At 40.7% G+C, this 22,873-nt stretch overlaps 1 protein-coding gene across 1 annotated transcript; it reads left to right on the top strand.

The window, feature by feature from the left end:
• Positions 1-923: 923 nt before the first annotated feature.
• Positions 924-22,231, top strand: asap3 (ArfGAP with SH3 domain, ankyrin repeat and PH domain 3). Its single transcript, XM_082516389.1, has 26 exons — positions 924-1,345; positions 4,868-4,940; positions 7,342-7,487; positions 8,849-8,923; positions 9,765-9,814; positions 10,830-10,953; positions 11,914-11,999; positions 12,260-12,335; positions 13,243-13,329; positions 13,576-13,685; positions 14,345-14,414; positions 14,537-14,624; positions 14,982-15,030; positions 15,799-15,965; positions 16,063-16,196; positions 16,302-16,393; positions 16,526-16,706; positions 17,622-17,707; positions 17,815-17,930; positions 18,012-18,079; positions 18,890-18,997; positions 19,175-19,382; positions 19,500-19,791; positions 19,885-20,101; positions 20,286-20,417; positions 20,722-22,231. The coding sequence occupies exons 1-26, from the start codon at positions 1,220-1,222 to the stop codon at positions 20,794-20,796; spliced, it is 3,036 nt and encodes a 1,011-aa protein (XP_082372515.1). The 5' UTR covers positions 924-1,219; the 3' UTR covers positions 20,797-22,231.
• The last annotated feature ends 642 nt before the right edge of the window (positions 22,232-22,873 follow it).

The raw sequence follows: 22,873 nt of genomic DNA, 5'->3' as shown, positions 1-22,873 counted from the left end.
CGGCAGTAATAAGCGGGAAAAGAGAACAGATAAAATCCTTTAAACAAAAAGTAATCCTATTTTTGCTGATTGAATATGATAGAGATAATCAGTTACCTGTTGAATTGGCAGTAATTCAGTTTTTCCCTTCATGTATCTAATGTAGGCAAATATGTGGTTTTGTGGTAACGCTAAAGGGAGCGACTAAAATCAGCCATCTGCACTTCATAGTGTATTTTATCGCTGCTCAGCCTGAGGCAATGTTCACTGATACAACTCCTTTTTTCAAGTTGACAGGCTTAACAATAGCAGGCATGCAGGACTTATGTTAGACACACAACCCTTGCCTTTCCCCCCCACCTCTCTGATGCACTAGGTCTTCTTTTCTTTTCCCTTTTTTCCCTTTCTTTTCTCCCCAAACGACTACAGGAAATGTCAGTGAGGAGGGATATCAAAAATCCTCCCCTTTGAGAAATATCTTTTCATTAGATGAAAAGGAAGAAGAAGGAGGCTTTGGAGCCTCAGCCAAGAGGATCAAGGTGCAAAGACGCAATGAGCCATATAATTAAAGAGCAGCGCACATAAAAACCCGAATCCTTTTCTCGGGTTTAAAGAAATACCTTTTCCTCCTTCCAGTGTTTTGGTAAAACTGCAAAGTGCAGTTTTGAAAGACAGCATTCAGTGACAGTCGATAAACTGTCCTATCATCCCATCCATTGAAATTCTTCTCCTTAAGTTAAGTCTGTGAAGGAGGAATTCTGCATCCATGGCGACCGGACTATAGTTTGCATAGAAATGAGAAGTATTAATGAAAGAGGTGGTGACAAGAACACACACACACACACACACACACACACACACACGCTTTTCTCTCTGTTTCTGGTTTGCCAGAAAGCACAAACATTCCCACGTGACGGTGGAGTTTGCTCCCTCCCTCACTGAATGCGCTCAGTAGCGCGCTGGTGCACCTTCACGCGCACACGTCCTCGGAGTCGCTCGGGACTTGCAAAGTCTAGTTTGACTCAACTTTCCACCTTAAAGACTTTGTTCAAAGGAACTCAAACTCAGATGAATACGGTGTTTTTTTTATTATATATTTTTTCAGTTTCCGCAAAGGAAGGAGGGAGTGACCGTACTGTTGCCCTTCTTCTTCTTCCACTTCAAATGGGACTTACATGCGCGCGTGTAACTTTGCCTCACTTTTCTCTTCACTGACTGTCGGACCCGCTTCGCCCGAAACATGCCGGAGCGAATAAGCGTTTCGGACTTTGTGATCCTGACAAACGAGGATTTGTCTTCTCCGGGGACTTCAACGTTTCAGTCTAAAATGAGCGACTGTCGGAGCACAGTTTCAGCCGTGGAGGAGGTGAGAGTTGTGGAAGGGGGAGGTGTGTGCAGAAGACATACACCTTTGTTGTTTACCTGACGTTTTACCCCTACCTGTAGCTTGTGTTTTTTTTTTATTTTTATTTTTATTTTTTTAAACTCAAGCTTTAATTTTCTTTTTGTAACACAGTTTGCACGTGAGCACAGGTTTCAGCAGTAAACTTGCGGTGTTTCACGGACCGGTAATTTATTTCCAAAAGGTATAGAACCTACAAATGCAAAGTGCTGTGGCTTTGTGTCGGAAAAAGCGGGACTGTCAGTGTATTCATTTTGGAATTTCATGGTTCCCAGTTTAGAACATGGGAGTAGGTTATGTTTTCTGAAATGTGCAAATTGATGGGTGCTGCACTTGTACAGGACAGGCTTAGAGTGCGTATATGATCTGTTCAGTATAAACCCCAGTGTCTGATTCAGCAAATAAGTGAAGGTTACATGAGGTTACAGTGTTTATGTCGTCGGTCTAGTGGGAGTCAGAGTGGTGGGACACTAACAGAACACACACGACACAGAAACATGCCTGAGTCACACAGAGTGATGGATTGTGTTTGTAAGGGTAAGCATGCACACATGCCCATAGCTGCAAGCAAGTCTGTCTGCATGCCCCTCTTCATAACTAGTACTTTGAAGACTTGTTTAAGGCTTCTCTGTGTGCACATTGGTGTTTTGTTTGAAATCTCTTCTCTCAAAGCTCCTCGCGCAAACGAGGAAGCAGAGGGAGCCCACTATGAACTTGGCCATAAAACAAATATTCCAAATGTGCATGTCAATACTTCCTTGTCTGTATTCTTTGTGACTAAACTTTGTGGATCAGGGTTCTGCTGCGGTCCATATGGATTTGTGTTTTTGGTTAGAGTCACATCAGTCTGAGTCACTGCTCCTAGCCTGGATATCTTGATGCCCACCTCTAATAAGAGGAAACCTCACCATAGCCTGAGAGAGATGAAGGATCTTCTTTAGGAGTTCCTTGGCTTGAAAGTGAGACTAAGTGGAGACTTTAGAATAAAGAAGAGCATTTTAAACAGCTGTGTGATGCATTTAACTTGGGCTCATGTCCTTATTTATCAGCATGACAGGCTGGAAAATACATGGCTGGAATTGCTGTTTAGGGAGGGTCACGCTGGAATTCTACACATGTGAACACAACCAGATGTAAGGGCAGTTATTTCTTTTCATAGATGCTCAGATTATAGTTATCATGTTCAGTCAGCTCATCCAGGACTAGGTTGATTAGTGGCAGGAGTAAACCACAAGAAGAAAAGCAGAAGTAAACAGTTTCACTTTCTTTAGCAATAGGCAACAGTAGGTCATGTCATTCCCAGACATGCTTTTAAGAATCAATCTAATCTTGATCAATTAGTTGATGTGTTGAAATGTTAACACTTTGTAACAGATCATATATCAGTCAAGTCATCCAATGTTAAAGTCTACTCACACACCCGTACAGTGGGAATACACAGCCATAGATAATGAAGCAAAGTAACTGTAAGTGACACTATCAACATGAGTACACATGCATTGTTAGTCTATTTCAGCTGAATGGTGGGTTGTCTCTAAAGTTTTTGCGCGCTCTTTCTCACATTTAGTTCATCAAAAGCAACCTGTTTCACTGACCTGCCTCAGCTTGTTTCCACTGTTTATTGCCATCTGCCAACCAACTCACCAGAGGAAACTCCAGCAACTCCCATCTCCAGTCTCCTCTAAATCACTTTCCCACTTCTTGACTATGGCGTCACATAACGGAACACACCCGCACCGCCTTTTAATTAATCAACTAACATTTAGGGAGTGGACCCGACCGGGAAGGCCTGTGGTTTGTAAACAACACCGTCCGATGAGGCAGAGTGTCTGTTAAGTCTAGATTGCTGGCTCATTAAAGCTATTTCTGGTGACGTGTAGGTGGAGTGTCGTAAGTGTAGTTCATTTAAACCAGGGCCCGCGAGAGGAGCATAAACAATATGTAGCTTCAAATAGTTTGGGCTTTGAAGAGTTATTGTTCAAATACAATGAAGGCATTTTAATGTCTGTTTCATGTCTTTGTTATGCAATGTTTTTTTTTTTTAGTCTCACAGTGAAAACCTGTTGTTTCAACGCAGACAGTGACAGGTGAAATGCATATTGTGACATCATTTGGGACTGTACACGACAGTGAAACGCAGACTATCATATGCTGAGTGAAGGCTTACTCATCTGTTTTGGCTTTGTCACACATCGTGAGAAAATTAAACCAACACAGTTTCTCAATGTATTTTCTGAAAAGTGTACCAATACACTTGCTGGCACTTTATTAGATACACCTTTCTAGCATTAGATTGAATCCCATTCAGAAGTGTCTTAATTCATTGTGGCATCGATTCTACAAGTTACTGGAAACATTCCTCAGAGATTTTGTCTATATTACCACCACAACATCATAGTTGTTTTTACAGATTTGTTGGCTGCATGTCCACGGTGTTAATCTCTGTTTTACCACACCTTGAAGTTGCTCTGTGGGATTAAGATCTGGTGACTGTGGAGGCCCTTTAAGCGTCACAATCAAAAAAGCAGTTTGATATGATTTGAGTATTGTGAGGTGGCACGCTATCCTGCTGGAAGCAGGCATCAGAAGATGGATACACTGTGGTGATAAAGGAATGGACATGGTCAGCATTGCTGAGCATTGTTTAAATACCAAAGGATACTTTGGCATTTAAACAATGCTCAGTTGGTAGTAAGGGGGAGAATATAGGTCAAAAAAATATCTACCACACCGTTACACTGCCAAAGACTTGAAGTGTTGATACAAGACAGGATGGATCCATGCTTGCATGTTCAGACCCCACTATTCACATTTCATAGCCAAAATCAAGACTCATCAGACCAGGAAATTTTTTTTCCAGTCTTGTGTTGTCCGGTTTTGATGAAACCGTGCGAAATTGTAACCTCAGTTTGCTGTTCTTAGCTGACAGGAGTGGCACCCGGTGTGGTCTTCTGCTGTTGTAGCCCATCTGTTTCAAGATTCAACATGCTGGGCATTCTTGGATGCTCTTCTGCTTACTTGGCTAAACTTGGTTATTTGAATTAAATTTGCCTTCCTATCTCATTGAAGCAGTCAGTCTGACATCAACGAGGCATTTTCACCCAGAGAACAGCTGCTCATTGGATGTTGGTTGGTGATGATTGTCGTATGGGTGGGAAAATCACAGTAGATCAACAGTTTTGAATTATCCAGACCAGGCACCAGCAATTAAGCAAAGTTCACATGAACTTAAATCAGTTTTCTTCCCCATTCTGGTGCTCAGTTTGAACTTAAGCAGGTCATGTTAATGATGTCTACATCCCTAAATGGACTAGGTTGCTGCCATGTAATTTTCGGTTTTAGATATGTGTATAGACAAGGAGACGAACTGGCGTAGCAAACAAACTGATGTAACGGAGAATTCAGTAAGCATACTTTTTGCTGTAAATGTTGAGTTACTGCAAGTGCAAACATCCTTATCTCTTCCTGATTTCTCTTTCTTTGCAGTCTCTGGAGACAGACCACATAGCCCTACAGAGGATGAAGAAAACAATCAAAGCTATACACACTTCTGGAATCTGTAAGTGCCAGCGTGTCACATGCAATTCTCATTCACTCAGTAGATTATGAGTTAAAGAAAACAATTCTACCTGCACTTATTACTTAGAAAAGTCCCCTTAGTTCTCTTTTTTTGGTACATGAAAAAGGTGATACCGGAGAAAATGCAACAGAAGCACAATAAATTAGCTTACACAAGCTGTAGTTGCACATAAGTTTGTATTTAAAGTGCTACAGTGCAAAAGGGAGCAACAGAAATGGGAAGAAAGTAGGGTAATTTAAAAACAAAATCCCCAGATAATGATTTCCATCTATACAGAAAGTAAAATAGCCCATCTCTCGCTAGCCAGCTGTCAAGTAAAGGTCAACCTCTATTTTGACTGTATGATCTGCTTTGTGCATAGGGGAGCCTTCAGTTCAATTCAGTTTTATTTATGCAGCGCCACGACAACAGCCACAACAACATTTCCTTACGTTGTAAGGTAAAAACCCTACAATATTAGAAAGAAACCCCAACAAACACGTGATCCCTTAAGGGTGAGCACCTGGCGACAGTGGGAAGGAAAAACTCCCCTTTAACAGGAAGAAAACTTCCAATAGAGCAAGGCTCAGTGAGGGGCAGGTATCTACCACAAGCAGCTGGGGGGCGAAGGGGAAAAAGAAAAGAGCAGTGACACACTATGAGAGAAAGAACCAGAGTTTAATAATTACTAATGACCCTTAACATAATTTCTGCTATGGATGACATCATCCGACTTGTGTTTAAGAGTGAGGCCCCCTATTCTGGCACCCAGGGATGATGTTTATTTAAACAACACACTCTATTGTTATGGACTGTGTATGCGTTGGATTCTGTGTTTAAAGTAAATGGCTTTGGTGGTTTCGGCAACTACAAGGCGCCCTCTTCATTGACCTCAGTATCCACAAGGTCACCAAGTGAGTGCTTTCTGAGTTTGTGTGTGTGTGTTGTGTAGATTTATGTCACTGTAGCTTGCCGCAGAGCTGTCAGATGTGGGCATGAATAACACATTAATGCTCACCTCAAAAATGTGTTGGAGAAACAGAGAAAATGCTTAACATGTCCCGAGTTTGTTTTTCTAAAGTTGCTTGCAAGCCTTGCTTCCCATTTTAAGGCATCGGCTTGTACTTTTTAGTAAAATGAGTCAGCAGGCTAGCTGCACAGAGTTAGGCAACCAGATGTATTCAGCTGTGCTATAGCATCTATAAAGAAATATTTTATTATTGTTTGCTTTGTCTAGTTTTTGTCTCTCTAAGTGGAATCATTACGGTTAGTTCCAGTAATCCGAGGCTGGGAGGCCCTTCCCTTTCACTCATTATGCTATTGAACCTATTTAACAGTCCTGATGTTAGTTGTGGACCAACAGTGTGACTCACAATGATAAAAAGCCTGACTCCCACCCCTCCCCCGTGCTGGTTTGATGCTCTGTTACTGTGTCACGTATTTGCAAATTAAGAGATTCTTTTATTTCTTTCTCTATTCCCATAAGTACTCAGCACTTGTTTATGCCAAGATGCTGTGGCCTGTGAGTCTGTGTGTGTTCTAGTAGAGCAGTGAAAAAGCAGAGTTGCCCCGGTGGTATCTGGCAGTTAAAGGTCAGCTGTAACGTCATCCTTTGAGCTATGCAGCGACTCAGCTGTTTGTTATTTAATAGTTGCACGTATGTTTATTGTAATAATTTTTCTTTTCAGCGGCCATGCAGCCACAACCTCTGCAGTTTTCATGCAAACCCCTAGATCTCATCTCCTCCATCCCGCAGTTTGTCTGCATTCCTTCCTTAATTCACAATTTTTCTGTCAGACAAAATGTTCCATTTCTGCTTTTCAGCCAGTGTTAGCCTGTCTCCCATCTGCAGTCAGTTTACCATTTTATATTTGTCTTGAAGTGGAAGTGGAGCAGAAACTTGCTGTGCTTCCTCCCCATGTCTACTTCTGTCTGTTTAGTCAGCTCTGGGTGCCTCTACAGATGTCAGGTCCACGTTATAAGGAGCCCATATTTGTTGATTTACATCCAAGATTTCCTAGCTTGCATTATAATGTGTGTTTGTTCATCCTCTTTCCAAAAAACCTGTAGAATGAAACCTTGTTTTATACTACGTAAGCAAAAGTCGTGCCCAGATTCTTCTCCATCAGCACTTGTTCATAAATATTCAACAGACCGAGAGCTTACAAAAGTTAAGAAAGGGACCTATAAGCCTCTTGGACAAACATGAATTTCTATATGTTCTACTCCTCCTCCTCCACTGGGTGTAAACCAGTGCTAATTTGTCCCACATGCTCGCCTTGTTAAACTATTCCCAAGACAACAAGTCAGTCTGCCTTTGTCAGATTTTCTGTGCCTGTAAATTACTCTGAGTCACTCCTTACGGTCTGTATCAATACTTACTATGTGTGTTGTTTTTCAGCACATGTGGACAGCAAGGAGCAGTATATTGAGCTGCTGGAGAACTTGGGAAATAGCCACCTGACTCAGGACAACAATGAAGTCTCCACAGGGTTCCTCAACTTGGCTGTGTTTACCAGAGAGGTCACATCCCTCTTCAAAAATCTGGTGGGTTAAAAAGGACAAAAGATGGGAATACAAGGGAAAGGAGACATTTGCTTAAATTCTGCTGCTCTTACTAGAGTTGAAATCATTTACACTAGTTGCATAGAACTAGGACTAAGGAAGACATGGCTCTAATATACACAAATATTTATATAATCAGAGAATTTTCAAAGGAAATGTGCCAAATTTCCTTTGTTGTTCCCCATAAGCACATATGTGTGCTCACATACTTACATGCTGCATGAACGAAGGTGGTTTTTAACAGCTGAATACTTGGGCTTTTTGTTTGAGGCAGTCCAGAACCCTCCCTCTGATAGTTTCTTTGGTGATGATAATTCATCCCAGACCTCTACGTGTGAGTCAGCACACACACACACACACACACACACACACACACTTAACATGTGTTTGTCAGGGCCTCACAGGGGCGACTACAGCTTACAGATGTTAAAGGAAGTGGGCCCAAAGGAGGGTGATTTAAGGAGTCGTACTGCAAAAAACTGCCTGAGCATGTCCCTTAATGCCTCGTTTGAGTGTTAGTGTACGTGCCCCACTGTCTCAGTGTGGGTATAAACATGAATCCATTGATCCATGTCATCTGTCCATTTGTTGACATTGGAAGCCGGAATTTCCCTGTGTAAGAACTCTGTGTTATCTATCGGTTACCCCAGTGTTCGGCTGCCAACCAAAACAAACTTGCCACTCTTCAGGCTGCTGTGTCAATATATCAAGGTTAGCTCTACAGTCGGCTCAAGGATGTGGTTGGACATTAGTTATGTTAAGAGCAGGGTTCGGCTTGGTTGTAATTCACCAGAAGCCATAAAAATAAAATCTAGATGATAATTATCTGGGGATGTGTATCGGTGAGTCATGATGAATGTATGTTGCCATGCATGCCAAAATACTCATGTGATGTACTTAGATGGAGGAACTGGTTGTATTACAGTAAAAGCGACTTGTTGGGGTTATACAGGTTGTTTTGTGATTCATTCTTCCCAAATCCACAATGGCGTTAATCTAAACCTCATCCAAATCTCAAATGAATCTCACTTTACTTTATACAAACACTTCATCCAGAGTCATTGCATCATCCTCCAACTTGGATTCGAGCATTGTAGTGGTGCAGTGTTTTGTTTTTGATGACTCGTTAGTTCAGAATAACAATATCACCGTGCTTGTGAGTTATCAATTTCTCATTCCCAGAAATGCTCGTACAGACAGTCAGAGTGCGTAAAACTCAATGTGGGTGCATCTGTTTCTGCTTATACTACAGCAGCTAAAGGTCATCTGTGGCATTTTACGAAATATTTTTCCATTCTTCACTGATTTTTTTTTTTTTTTTTTTGTTCTCTTACATGCTTCAGGTACAAAACCTTAACAACATCATGGCGTTTCCTCTGGAAAATGTGCTGAAGTCTGAGCTTCGAGACAGCAGATTGGTGAGTCTGGATTTTATTACTTACGGTATAAATGAAATTCTCATTTAAATACTGCAACCTAAACTGGTTCACATGTGATAAAGTTTTATCGTTATTGTTTACCTAGCAACAGATATGTGGATTGTAATCCCTTTTTTGAAAAAAGAAATGCAGATTTTTGTCAAATATGTGAGGATAGCTCAATATTATAAAATAGAAAAAGATGTTTAGATGTTACAGTTCACACAGAAATCTTCAGATGAGCCAACCGAAAGCCTCGTGATGACTTTATATAGTCAAGATGCAGTGCTTTGTATGTGAGGAGGTTCTGTTTGTGTATGGGATATCACTGTCTGGAAGAATGATTCAACTATTGCAGTGTAAACTTTATTTTAGGGCAGATTTCCTCTGGCAGAAGTTGTATTCACTTAAATGTTGACCCCACTAAAGTATTCTTTAATATAAGATTATTTATCCAAATGAAATAGTAAGAGTTTGCTACGTTCCAGCACAGAACTTACCCGTCTTGCCAAGTATTTAACCTTTTGATTTGCCATGCTAACACACTAGTGAATAATAACTAGCCAGTGCTTCTGCAATCTCCCATCTCTGCCCTGTCTTTTAAACAGCTGACTCTGCAACTGAATATTGCTTCATTATAACTGTGAAAGAAGGCACAATGCCCCTGAAATCCTGTTCATCCAGATAGCAGACTAGCCGACTAATTGCATCACAGTGTGTTACCTGTCTCGCTCCACCCGCTTGAGCAATAACCAGGAAGAGCTGTAAAGTACAGTTATTACTGTGTGTAATGCAATGGGGATATATTATTAATCGTTTTCTCTCCTCTCCCCTCAAACAGGAGCTCAAGAAACACATGGAGAAGAGCTGGAAGGATTATGATGTAAAAATGTAATTATCCATACTCTGTCCATACTGTTACTTCACATTCATCTGTAAGAGTCAGACTGCAGTAGAGTTCTTCATCATTGGCTCATTGTTTTCCTGAGAGTAAACAACCTTTTAAAAGCTGCACTGTAGATATGATGTAGTAATGCCATAGCCTCATGTGACATTTTGATTTGTGCGATGATAACGGCGCCGTGAAATGAAAATGTTTGTATGTCAGAGGCTGTAATTGTATCTGGCTTGCAAGCCGGTAATCTTGGAGTGCAGCCTCATGCCTTTTTAATAGGATGGCTAATCCACGTATAGCCCTCTGTGTCCTTGTCCTCTGCATTGCAGCAACTTCAGCAAAAGTAACGTTTGTTTCACATTAATTAACTCCAGCTCTATTGCCTCTTCATATGCAGTTTTAGTTGCCATTGTCTGATGTTAGCAGATAAACACGATATATACACTCATTTCCAGCAAGTGTTTTTCTAGTGAATTTGCAAAATAATGCAGACACGAGGGTTCACAAAGTGTAAATGCTCATAAATTCATAGCCACTTGCACAGGCCTCACATTGATGCATGACAGAAATATAGATGAAGATGGTGACGAATGTGTTTGTTTCAAAAGCTTCATGTATTATATTTCCTTCTCATGTGGGGTTTAGGAATTTGTGTGGCAGCACAAGTTAATAAGATAATGATTCATATCCCAAGGTCATTTCCAGTTACTTTAAAAAGAAATCAAGCCCAAGCATTTGCACTTTACAGCCGTTATTTGATTTCAATCCAGCTCTGGTTCAAAGTGTTTTATAATGCTGTAAGGAGATTACATTTCATCCAACTTCCTCGCTCGACATGAGAAAGGGAAGCATGATGGTGGAGTTTGTGATGGAGTAAAAGCTGCACATGTTCATACAGATGGAGCTGATCAGATTTAGCTTTTGTGACAAACATCGTGTGTGCAAGTAAAGACGGAAAACCTTCTTTATGTCTTCTTTTCATTCTTTCTTCCATTCCCTTCCCCCCTCCAGAGTGAAGCTAGAGAAGGAGAGGAGGGAAAAGAACAGGCAGCTGGGACTGATCAGGACAGAGGGATCAGATGGAGCAGAGGACATGGAGAGAGAGAGACGGATCTTCCAGCTGCAAATGTGTGAGGTGGGGAATTGGTGCCAGTCAAAATACCATACTCCAGACTCCGTTCTCATATCTGAGCTGGGCTTCATTTACTTTACCAGGGTGGTCTGCTTATGTGGATTACATATTCTATTCATGGTGGACACTGGTGGTCACTCCTTTTTGTGTCTCTTCAATCCAATTCCTTTGATGGAAAAATATATTTCATTAGACTTAAACATGAGCATAGTTATTGAGTCTCAAAACTGAATTTCAGAATAGGTGGTGTCCTATAGATTAGCATACAAAGAAAATTCAGAAGCAGGTAATTGTGCATCATCATGCATAATCAATCACCAGATTGGGGGAAATGGGTGAAAAATGCACTTGTGGTGTAGTCCTAACTGAGTTTGGTGGTGCACATGCAGCTGGAGAAAAGCCTGAGGAAAAGAAATAGTCTTATCTTGACTGAGACCAGCTGTGGAGACAAAGAGGAGAGGCAGGGGAAGATGAAATTTTCACTTGTTGCAGCTTACCCTAAACCCTCTGTCTATTAATCTTTCTTTCCACCTACATATATGTAAACTCAGTAAATCACACAAAATGTCACATGAATGAGCAACACAGAGCTGTTTCAGGTAGACTGTGATGGACGAATCCAGATGAAGGTTTTATGGGGCAAAGACTCGAGTACAATGTAGTCATTCAATCCACACAGAGCTAAAACCCCATCGCTCAAAGTCTCTCTCTCTCTTTTTTTACATTTCATCATTACATACTGTGAATTTGTGTGTTTTTGTTTATCAATAAAGACTCTTTACATTCGAGCTGTACAGTTAAAATATGCAGTAAACACATTAAAGGTGTGCACTCAAGGGTGGAATTTAAGCTACTGAAAAACGGTAGCGTCATGCTTCGCTGCATGTTTTTACAGACCCATCGGTCCTTTCTATGGAGAGTGGTTTCAGAGGTGTTTTTAACTGTCTGTTTTTATTCTTTTAGTACCTTTTGAAGATCCAGGAGCTGAAGGTGCGTCAGGGTCCTGATCTTCTCCAGAGCCTCATCAAATATTTCCAGGCTCAGCTGAGGTCAGTATCTCAGCTGGCATCTACTTTCACAGATATGTTGAGTTTTAAGGGATTCTGCACAGCAGTCGGTCTTTTTGCAAAGCCTGTTGCGGTTCTTGTTAACCATTTACACTTTTTATTCCTACCTAGGCTTTTTTTTTTTTTTAATGTGGGAGTGAAACTGTTGTTACAGTTACAGCATGTGGTGTTTTAGTTGGTGTGAAATCAGATGTTTAAACTAAAGTAGCTTGTCTCAGCATTTGTTCTTTTTCTGATCTCAGTTTCTTTCAGGATGGGCTGAAGGCTGCAGAGAATCTCTCTCCCTTTATCGAGAAGCTTGCTTCATCTATTCACACGGTACACATGAAAGCTGCTCTTGTGTTTTTCACTCCTCCTGGATTATATGCATGTTTTTTCTTACCCAGTGTTGCTGTAATTTTAAAAGAATATTTGATTGCACTAAGAAGTCAAAATATGCACATACCCCACATATTGATGCTATCATTCTAACAGACTACTTTTCTTCATTCATTTATGTTTGGGAGGAAAATACTGTGCACATATAGAATTTTACAGTAAAACCCTGTGTTATGTTTCAGCATTTACTTTTTCAATGTTGGTCTTTCGCAACAGCCAACCCCCTCTTCACTGAATCCACAAGCAGCGACTGTTTAAAGGAGTCTCTTCCCAGAAATGCTTGCCCTGGTTTCCAATAGATGGAAATGAATGTATCATTCATTTTCATACTTTCCTTAGTACACATCTATTTCTCCAACCGCTTTAACTGGGTTTCTGCCTGCGCACTATTTGCCGTGCTCCATTTTTCTGGTTGGAGCTGCTGGAAACAGACTGTTAACTGTGATACTGGAAACGTTAGAGGTTTTTCTGGTTCTTCATGGGCAGAACACAGAGCCGTTCAGACATGCCAGACCTCAGTCTCGGGAAGGAAATTCAGATAGAATCTGTGTCATGGTTCTCCAGGAAAACAAAATACTTAAACTTCCCAGTTAAACTGGCCTGTGTTGCTTGTGAGTGTGGTCATTCTGCTTCTTAATTCAAAATGAAAAACCTCAGAAGACTACACACCCAAATACTGAACTCTGTTCTAGATCATTTAGATCGTTACACAAAGCTGTGTGTTGTCTTTCCACACCCAGAACAAATGAAAAAAGAAAAACATGTATGTGATCAAGTGAACATATTCTCTTCTTCCAACTTTTTTCTTCTTTTTTTAGTAAAAATATTTTCATGGTGTGTTTTGTAGGTTCGCCTAGACCAAGATGAAGAGGTAAAACAACTCACACAGTTGAGGGATTCTCTTAGATCACTTCTACAAGTGGAGGGCAAAGAGGTATGTTTATTTATGTTAGTCTTTATTTATGTCTGGTAAGTTAGCTTACTGTAGACCTTTTAATTTGTCTGTGTAAAACCAATATCAGCGCTATAAAAAGCCCAGGTGCACTGGCTTTAAGTTTCCTGCTGATTACAACAGTAGTGTTTTGCCACCGTTGTTATTGTATTGCTTTGAATTTTTATAATCTGGACAACTGGTTTGAAGCTTTAAAGTTAAATCCTTAAATCACTGTTTATATTCCAGGAGTACCTCAACAGGAAAAACTCTGGCAATGGGTATAGCATTCACCAACCGCAGGGAAACAAGAAGTACGGAACGGAGAAATCCGGTTTCCTGCTTAAGAAGAGTGACGGGTGTGTAAAGGCATTAGCTGGTGTCATGTATGAAGTTGGAACACAAGCATTTTGCAGGAATCGCAAGTACATACAGAATAAGAAGAATGGGGTAAACGGTGCTCACTAACATTGTAAAAGACAGAAATGATCTCAGCTGGGTGAAAATTAAGTAAGTATGGCACAGAGAAAGAAAGGCTAATGCAAACTTCATCTGCCCCAGCTGGTCTTCATTATTGTGAGATGAACATTCAAGCAGGGGCCCCTCCTGTGGAACTTATTGGCAGACTGGCTAGCTAGCTGATCCAACATTTGCGTCATGCGCATGCACGAACAGACACACACACACAGTCCTAGATTAGTGTGTGATAAAGAGAGGGGATGTGGTTCAGTAGGGCAAATAGGAGGCTTTGGGGGAGTAAACTTTTCTCAGGCCACTGACAAAAAACAGAACATGTGCTTTAGCAGTTTTACCTGATTCAATCAAGATGACGAAAACTGTACTGTGAATAGGAATAATCTGGGCCAGCAGCGTGTATCTAATGGTATCTGTTAACACGGCTTTCACTTAATGCACTGCACACATCATACAGAGAGTTAATAAATATATTCATGTATTTGATTGTTTTTTTTTAATAATAATTGGCCTTTTTCTTTTTCATTTGTGTTTCATCTCAAAGGATAAGGAAGGTTTGGCAGAAGAGAAAGTGTGGAGTCAAATTCGGCTGCCTGACTATTTCCCACAGTACGGTGAGGACTCATGATTGATACTGTGCTTTTAGACAATAAATGCCACATGAGGTAAACTGTCAGCAGTGAATACAGCAAATATGTGAGCAAATACATACTGATACAAATGTGTTTGTCTTCAGATCAATCGACCCCCAGCCAAGCTGAACCTGCTGACCTGCCAGGTGCGACCGAACCCCGAGGACAGGAGGACCTTTGACCTTGTCACTCGTAGGTTTATTTTTAACTTTTGACCTTCAAGCTTTCCCCTCAACATATGATCATTACAGACTGTAAACAGTCATCTGCAGCACAGATGACTTGGAAACTTGCCTCTTTGGTCCTCACATTTGAAATCAGGATCTGAGACATTTAATTTTGGTGTAAATGGCAGACATTCCCAGTGATTAATATGAAGTGCTGCGTGGTAAAACAGAGGTGGTTGTGTGCTTCACGCTTGTTTTATGCCATGTCTAGTTGCGCAAGCTTTATATTGACTGTTGTCTTTCAAGCCTCTCTGCTCCAATTTCTACTGTGTAATTTAGTTTTCAAGATAATATTTAACTTTTGTTTTTTCCCTCTCGATAGATAACCGGACATATCATTTCCAGGCAGAAGACGAGCAGGAATGTTTGATGTAAGCTTTGAAAGTCCTGTAGGCTGCATGCTGGCATTTTTGTCTGTTTTCTCATTATAAAGCAAGTTGTTGCATGCCATACCCTTTTTATGTCAGTGGAGTTATGTATAAGAAAGAATCTTTACAATGTACACATGAACAGCCAGGACTCCAGTCAGAGACAATAAATCGTTCCTGTAAGGAAAGGGTTAAACATGTTTTCATGAAACAAGAAACGCTATAATTTGACGGCTCATGCAGTAAAGAACAAGCTGAGCTGACAATTTACAAAAAGTAAGACAAACTAAATGATGCAGAAAGACTGTTTGAGTCTGACAGAAACCTAGTCTCTTCTGGGTGGGAATTTTCTTGGTAGCCACAGGCAGCAAGCAGGGGAACTTTGTGTGTTCTGATGTGGTTTTGGATGGGATTGCAAGTGGGGTTCTTCGTCCGCTGTCCTTCCCTTCTGTGTGGGCCTCCAGGCAGTTTCTTTGATGTGATGAGCTATGTAAGTTTAGGGGTGCAATAACAAATGGTTTAAATGGAAAAGTACCCGAGCTTCAGAAATGATAGATGTGAGAATCACTAACTCATATTTCTATATTACTCATAATTCAACAACAAAAAACATGCATAAAAAATAGTTTAGCATTTTTTGATGTTTTAGTGAAAGAGTCTTCTCGTTTCCCATGGTGTCGCTGACTCTCTGTGGTTTAAACTTCAAAATGAATTGTTACAATATATGAAATTTAATAACAATGTTCTAAATGTATATCGTTTGCACTTTAGTTGGGTGTCCGTGCTGCAGAACAGTAAGGAGGAGGCCCTGAACACAGCGCTGGGTGGGGATCAGCTTCACCTGCAGGACAGTGGGCTTCAGGAACTTTCCAAAGCCATTATTGCTGAGCTTCGACACATGCCTGGCAATGAGGCCTGCGCAGACTGTGGAGCTCCAGGTTGGCCAGTCATTCTTATATATGGTTACAGAAGTACAAGCATGCAATTACATTTGTTTTATGAGCATAATGAATAATCACCAGCTGTGTCTCGCAGATCCAACATGGCTGTCGACCAATCTGGGCATCCTGACGTGTATTGAGTGCTCCGGCATCCACAGAGAGCTAGGGGTCCACTACTCCAGGATCCAGTCCCTCACTCTGGACCTACTGAGCACCTCCGAACTACTGGTACTAAATAGACACATGGGAACAGACAGACATTATGCAACAATGTGCTATTCTTTGAAATGTCTTCATGTCACATATTTGTGGATGTATTGTGTGTCACTCCAGCTGGCCGTCAGTATTGGCAACACTCGATTCAATGACATCATGGAGGCAGGGCTTCCAAATGACTCTGTCAAACCATTTCCACAAAGTGACATGTGAGTCTGATTTATAATTTAAGTGATCATGAAAATGAGTTATAAATACACACTTCCTTTGACATTAAGAATGGCTTCAACAATGCCAGCTTATTAGTTTATATTATTGAATTGCATTTGCTTAACAACCAGGAATGCCAGGAAGGAATACATTGTGGCAAAGTACGCTGAGCGTCGCTACGTCCTACGCAGAGAAGAAGCAAATCCTAGCCTGCTTTATGAAGCCGTGAGGAGCCGTGACCTCGCTTTGCTTCTGCAGCTCTATGCTGAGAGAGCAGATCTGGCCAAACCACTCACACTCCCCGAAGGACAGGTAAAGATAACTTAAAGCCACAAGTGGATTACCACACATTCATTTCCTCCAGAAAGCTGCCCTGTTAGGGTGGGGAAAGCTTGTAATAAACCTTTATTACGCAGTGAAAGATTTAAACTTTTGACATTCCTGCAAATGATGTGCGTTTAGTTTGAATGACAGCTACATCCTGACCGGGTCGTCCATCCAGTTTGTTTACAGGTTTAAAGGGAGAGGTTTTAAAATGCTGCTTTGTTGTTTTTACTTTAGAAAAGTTGACAGAAATAAAGACAGAAATCCACCTAATGTTTACAAAAATATATCTATATGACACAGTGCTCATATAATGCAAGTAAACAGTTGCAGTATTTGAAATATATTTATGGGTGGGTCATGAGAGGCCCGCCCATCTCTTTTGACCTTTAATTTAGTCTTTACCCTCCTCTGTTGTCTCTCTCCAACGCCTCGCCTTCAAGTCTTTAATCATATTCTGCCCTCCTGTTATGGACTTCCTAGTCAGCGCATGTGCGCGCGTGCATGTGTGTGTGCTTGTTTGTGTTGGTTGGCTTTCATTTATTATTTCAGCTCTTAGTTCAGAGCTCATGTCTCTGGAGAACAAATAAGCCAGGCTCATTGAATTATGCAGGCTCTTCTGTCTTTCTTCTGCCCCTCCTGTTTGCCCTTCATATAAACAGATAAGGCCTGAAGCTTTTAGCAGTTTTTAACACAACAACATGAAACAGTTGTTGCATGGTCAACCTCTGACTTAAGCTTTAGTGTAATCATATTTGTAAGACTGATTTTTAACATAATGTGCAGCCACTTCAGGTGATTGACTGAAGTAGCTATGCAAAAAAATATGAAAACAATATGTAGTACAGATGGAAGATCTCTTTAAATGTCACCAATTTGACTTTATCTTTGCTTTCCACTAAGGGACTCAAGGAGACAGCGCTCCATCTTGCTGTGCGTCTGGAGGAAAAAAGCTCTCTGGCACTTGTGGATTTCCTTTGTCAGAACAGGTCAGACATTGATATGTAGCATGTTTTACTTACTTTGCATGGACAGTTTGGTTTTTGCTTTAGTACAGTTTTATGCCAGCTATCAAATCTATACATTCATCTTACAGTAACTGTCTGGAGAAGAGAACCGCAGAGGGGAACACGGCCCTTCACTACAGCGTCTTGTATCATAAGCCTGAATCTCTTAAGTTACTCCTCAAAGCGAAGGCAGCGCTTCAAACGGGTACATTTTACTCTGTTAATTGTATTTCTCTTTTGCATAGTGTCACAAGTAGAAAGCCGCTATTTTTTCTTTCTCCTGTAGTGAACTCGGCAGGAGAGACGGCCTTGGATACTGCCAGGAGATTGCAGCATAAACAGTGTGTCGAGCTGGTGAGATCTCACTTCCCCTTTAGCTTTTAAAGTTTTTAATTCATAATACTCAGAACACACACTGGCAGGAAGTAAGTTCAGCTGAGGAATCAAGTGGCAACATTATAATACCTACCAGAAATCCAACTCCAGAAGCAAAATGACCCAATTTCCACAGCTGGAAACACTACCTTGAAATAACTCCCTGTGCAGCAGAGCTCAGCTAGGGAACCCTATCCTCATTGGATCCCAGTGTGTATCATTCATAAACTGGTTTTATTTTCTTACCGGCCATCTGCCCTGCTGAATCAGACCTGCCTTGAGTAACATCCTGTTTGATTGTGAGAAATCTTAGAAAAGAATCCTTTGTGGAACAATAAAAAAAAAAAAAAAAAAGTTAGACGAGTAAACTACAAAATTCTTGCGTTGCATAATCGGCTGTACAACTTTTAGCTTGCAATGACACACGACTGTTTATGTGGAAGGATGTAGACAGACTCTTTGGACTTTTGGTTTCACTTTGGTGAAAAATGTTGACCCAAGAGTCAAACTTCCCCTTCATGCCTTTTTTCCTGCTAGCTGTATTTTTTGTCTTTAACATAACAGCTAACAAAAGATTGCAACGTTTACTATTATTAGTAGTAAAAACAAACAAACAAAACTACATTACAGCAAAACGTTAACAAGCAAAATAAAGAGAAGACGACAATCAAGTCAGCATAGGAGTGAAATAAATTAGGTTTGATATGACAAAGTTAACCGATCAAATAAAGTCGTGTGTACTAATGTAGATAGTTAAATATTCTTTTTGTGCTCTTTTGTGTTTTTTAGTTGGAGCTGGCGCAGAGTGGGACGTTTAACTCTCAGATACACGTAGAGTTCATGTGGGAGACGCAGTCTCAGGAATTCTATGACAGTGAAGATGACCTGGATGAGAGGGTAAATGCCACACACACTAACCACAGTCATTACTGACTTTACCTTTAAGTCAAAGCTTGGCCTTTTTCCTTTCATTTTACATTATCCATTTTGGAAAGTTTATAAATAAAATTAAATGAAGAAAGATGAGGCGGCGCTATAGAAATTAATGTTTTGTCTATTATCTTCTAACTCCAGGTGAGCCCATTACCCAAAAGCCGGTCTCCTCTGTCATCAAATGGAGGTGGTGGACACTGGAGTGTCAGTTCTTCCGCTGCTAGTACAAGTAGCAGACCTTGTCAGGCTTACGAGAATATAGAATTTCTATATAAAAATCCACCAGTCAATAGCGCCCCCTCTGGAGCTTCAATGCCTCCGCCACTGCCAGCTAAATCCATCCAAAGAGGTAAACTACGTTATACAGATTCTCTAGATTAAAAATAAATGAATGAGTTATTTAAGCCAATGCTAGTTTTATCAATTTACATTGTTGCTCTTGTTCTTCTTTTTTTGCCCTCCACAGGCCGCTCAGACCCACAGATCTCAGCCACATCGCATGAAGGAAACCAAATTCCACGACGCTGCTCGAACCCGTCCTATCACTCATCCAGTCCCCAGATGCAGGCACGACAGAGTCCTCCTTCAGGAAATACAGAAAACCAAGGCCAAGGCGGGAGACCCCCTAGGTCTCCAAATGGACAAGCAAGCCTGCTCAGGGCGCATAGGCAGACATGGGATGGTCATCTTGGTTTGAGTTCTGGATCTCAAAGTGGTGCCACATCAGGTTTTTCTCAGAATCACATAGGGCCTGTCAGGTGAGGAAGAAGAATGTGAATCTAGCTCCTGTTGTTTTAATACTACACAGTTTAGTATAATTTGATCTTGTTATTTCTGGGTTATTTTTCCAGTTCGGAGAAGACCACGTCATACCGCCGCACGAGCAGTGGAGGAGGCAGCCAGGGAAAGTGTAGCGTTTTGTCTTCGGCCTGTGTGGGCAGCCAGGAGGATCTGTACTCCACCCCAGGAGGGAATAGTAAAGCCCTTACCCCAGCTACTGCTCCAGTCCCCGCCCCTTCGTCCTCACCTGATTTGACCTGTATCCCACGACCTCGCAGGAATGCTATGGTACAAATGACAAAGACACCTTTTTGTATTATTTTTAAATAAGTTCAAGTTCTCTATGTCACACGCTTCCATTTCAGGAGTTTTTCACTGGGGAAAAAACGCTTAAGAGATTTCACAGTCAGTGTATGAATTTGCTGGTGGCACACTGAGAAGCATAGCTTACAGAAGCATATGTCTTTTCCAGGTTTCTAACAGCAGGCCACATCAGAAGCGCGTCAAGGCTTTGGTGGACTGCCGAGCTGTCAGTTCTGAGCAGCTCGCCTTTTTCAAAGATGAAATTATTGTGGTCACAGCCACTAATGACCCCCACTGGTGGGTAAGTGTAACTACAGATTCATTACAACCTATTTCCCACTCAGTAGCAGCTTTCTGCATGAAGGCCCAGCCATCAGTCTAAGATAACCTTGTTTATTCACCCACTACATACTTTTTCTGTCAGTAGTTTACTCAGGAGTCAATCCAACAGTTATTACTATTTGGCATTTTTGTGGATTTGTATATTTATAAACTCAGAGTAAAGTACAGTAAAATTAATTACCAAAGTTATAAAAGTTAAAATAAATTGACTGGAAATAGTACATAGAGGGATTTGATTGACAGACATATATTTTTCCTAACAGACTGGTCACATAGAGGGGGATCCATCCAGGAGTGGGGCCTTTCCTGTAAACTATGTACACAAACTAACAGACTGAAGAGGGAACACAGTATTCTTCAAAATGGCAAAATCAACCATTTGATCCTTGGAAGTTGATCATCACAAGTTGGAATTTATCCAGGAGTGGACTGTATTATTTTTCTTTGATACAACTGGAACTGACAACATTCCCACATAACGATTTCTTGGCAAAGGGATATGTGAACATTGCGACTTTAGGATTTTAAACATTTAGTCATCCCTAGAAGGCAATAACAAGAACTGAAAGCTTTCATGCCACCCTTTCTAAAACCCTAAACAGCTATTAAAAGGAACGTGTTGTGCATTTATTGTCCAATGTTCATTTGACCATTAATTATATATTTGTATAACAAATGCTGAAGTTGCTTATGCTGATCTAGGACTTGTACATAGAGGCAATATTTACTTGTAGGGCAGAAACCCTGTAAGGCACTTTAAACTCTGAAGGAATCTTCAGAAAAGCTGGCACAGCTGTAAGTGTGTACATAGCCAGCTACTGAATCGGGATGTAGCTTCCCCCCCTTTTCCTTTGTTCTTAATGGAAACCGTTGAACTGTTTGGAATCGCAGTATACTGTGACTTGGATATAAGGTTCAAACCTGCTCAGTGTCTCAGTGCCGCCTTCCCGGGAACCTGCCAGCCAGTCTGCCTCCTGCAGGCGTCTGGACACCCCAAGGAGAGATCAGAAACTTTAGCCCAGCCGTGTTGACTCTCTGCATAGCTCTCTGGCGGCATGGAGAGCAGAGGATCCGGTTTCTTTTGGCTGTAGGCACTATTCTCTGGAGAACATGAAATAACGATGGTGTTAAGAAAAAAAAAAAAAAAAGACTTCTGTATTACCAGAAAATGGCACTTTAAGAGGGCTTGTTAAGAATAGCATCCTACTGCAGTAATTTGTTCAGTGAACACTTCTTTTCATACACACACAGTGGCCTTCAGGATCCTTTAGGAAAGAAAGGATAGGAAAGCAGAGAATGGGAGAGCTTTCACTGCCAGACGTAAATCTTCAAATCTAACACATTTCACAGAATTTAACCCACAACTTCTTGTACATACGTGTCTGAAATGTCTATATATGTGCACTCATCCAGAGTATATAACACCATTTTTACATTTTATGTATCATAAATGATTATATCATTACAGATAATCTTACTTCATGTCACGAATTTGATGTCCTCTCATTTGACATATTTTGTCTTCTGGTGTTTTGTTAGTTGTTAAATGACTGTGGATGGGAGCGGATGGACACAGATGCATAATATATTCATAAAAGCATTCTTTCTCATTAAACTAAAAACTTGTCACAGTTTCTTCTGGCAAATAAATCATGGGAGAAGCAGGTTATCAAAGATGACAACAGTTTACTGCAGCTGTAAGTAGGAACTAGCAGATTAGCTAATTTCATTGCGTGTATTTGACACATACTCATTAAACTTCTTTAACTCCTGTGATGTCTTTTATACTTTTACATAAGGTCAGATATTTTGGTACCAGGGATGTCATCTACTAATCATAAGGTTGGTGGTTCGATCCCTGGCTGATTGAGTTATTGTGCCAAACTGTTACTGGGCGAGATTCTGAAGCCCGATTCGCTCTGGATGTGTTAATCGGTGTGCGAGTGATATAAGACATGAGTTGCATAAAGTACTTTGAGTGCTTAAGTGAAGTAGGGAAGTGCTATATACAAACCAGTCCATTTATTTCAGCACATTATTAAAAGTTGGTGGAATGGTAACTCGAGACAGCAATCAGGGAGATTAAAATGCACTTTACTGTCTTGTCTCCAGCTGCCTGTGGCTGCGACACAGTATAATCTAGGCTCAACACTGCCAGATTATGAAATGTGTGACTTATAATACTTAAGAATACACTAATCCCTAATAGTCCATATTCTGAAAACCTGAACTCATTTAAGATCTTTAGAGTCTAATATAAGACCTGCAAAAAATTACTTTGTTCTAATCAACAGGTTAAAACCTCTTTTTTAAAAAAAAGAATAAATTGAATTTTAATTTTGACATTTGCTTTTCCACCTTTTTCTTTTTCCGATATTACCCCCCATTTTATTCTTAAATGACTTCCTACAGCTA

This window comes from Aulonocara stuartgranti, assembly GCF_965226115.1.
Source record: "Aulonocara stuartgranti genome assembly, chromosome: 19".
NCBI classification, from domain to species: Eukaryota; Metazoa; Chordata; class Actinopteri; order Cichliformes; family Cichlidae; genus Aulonocara; species Aulonocara stuartgranti.
This window is presented reverse-complemented; position numbering and strand designations above follow the sequence as displayed.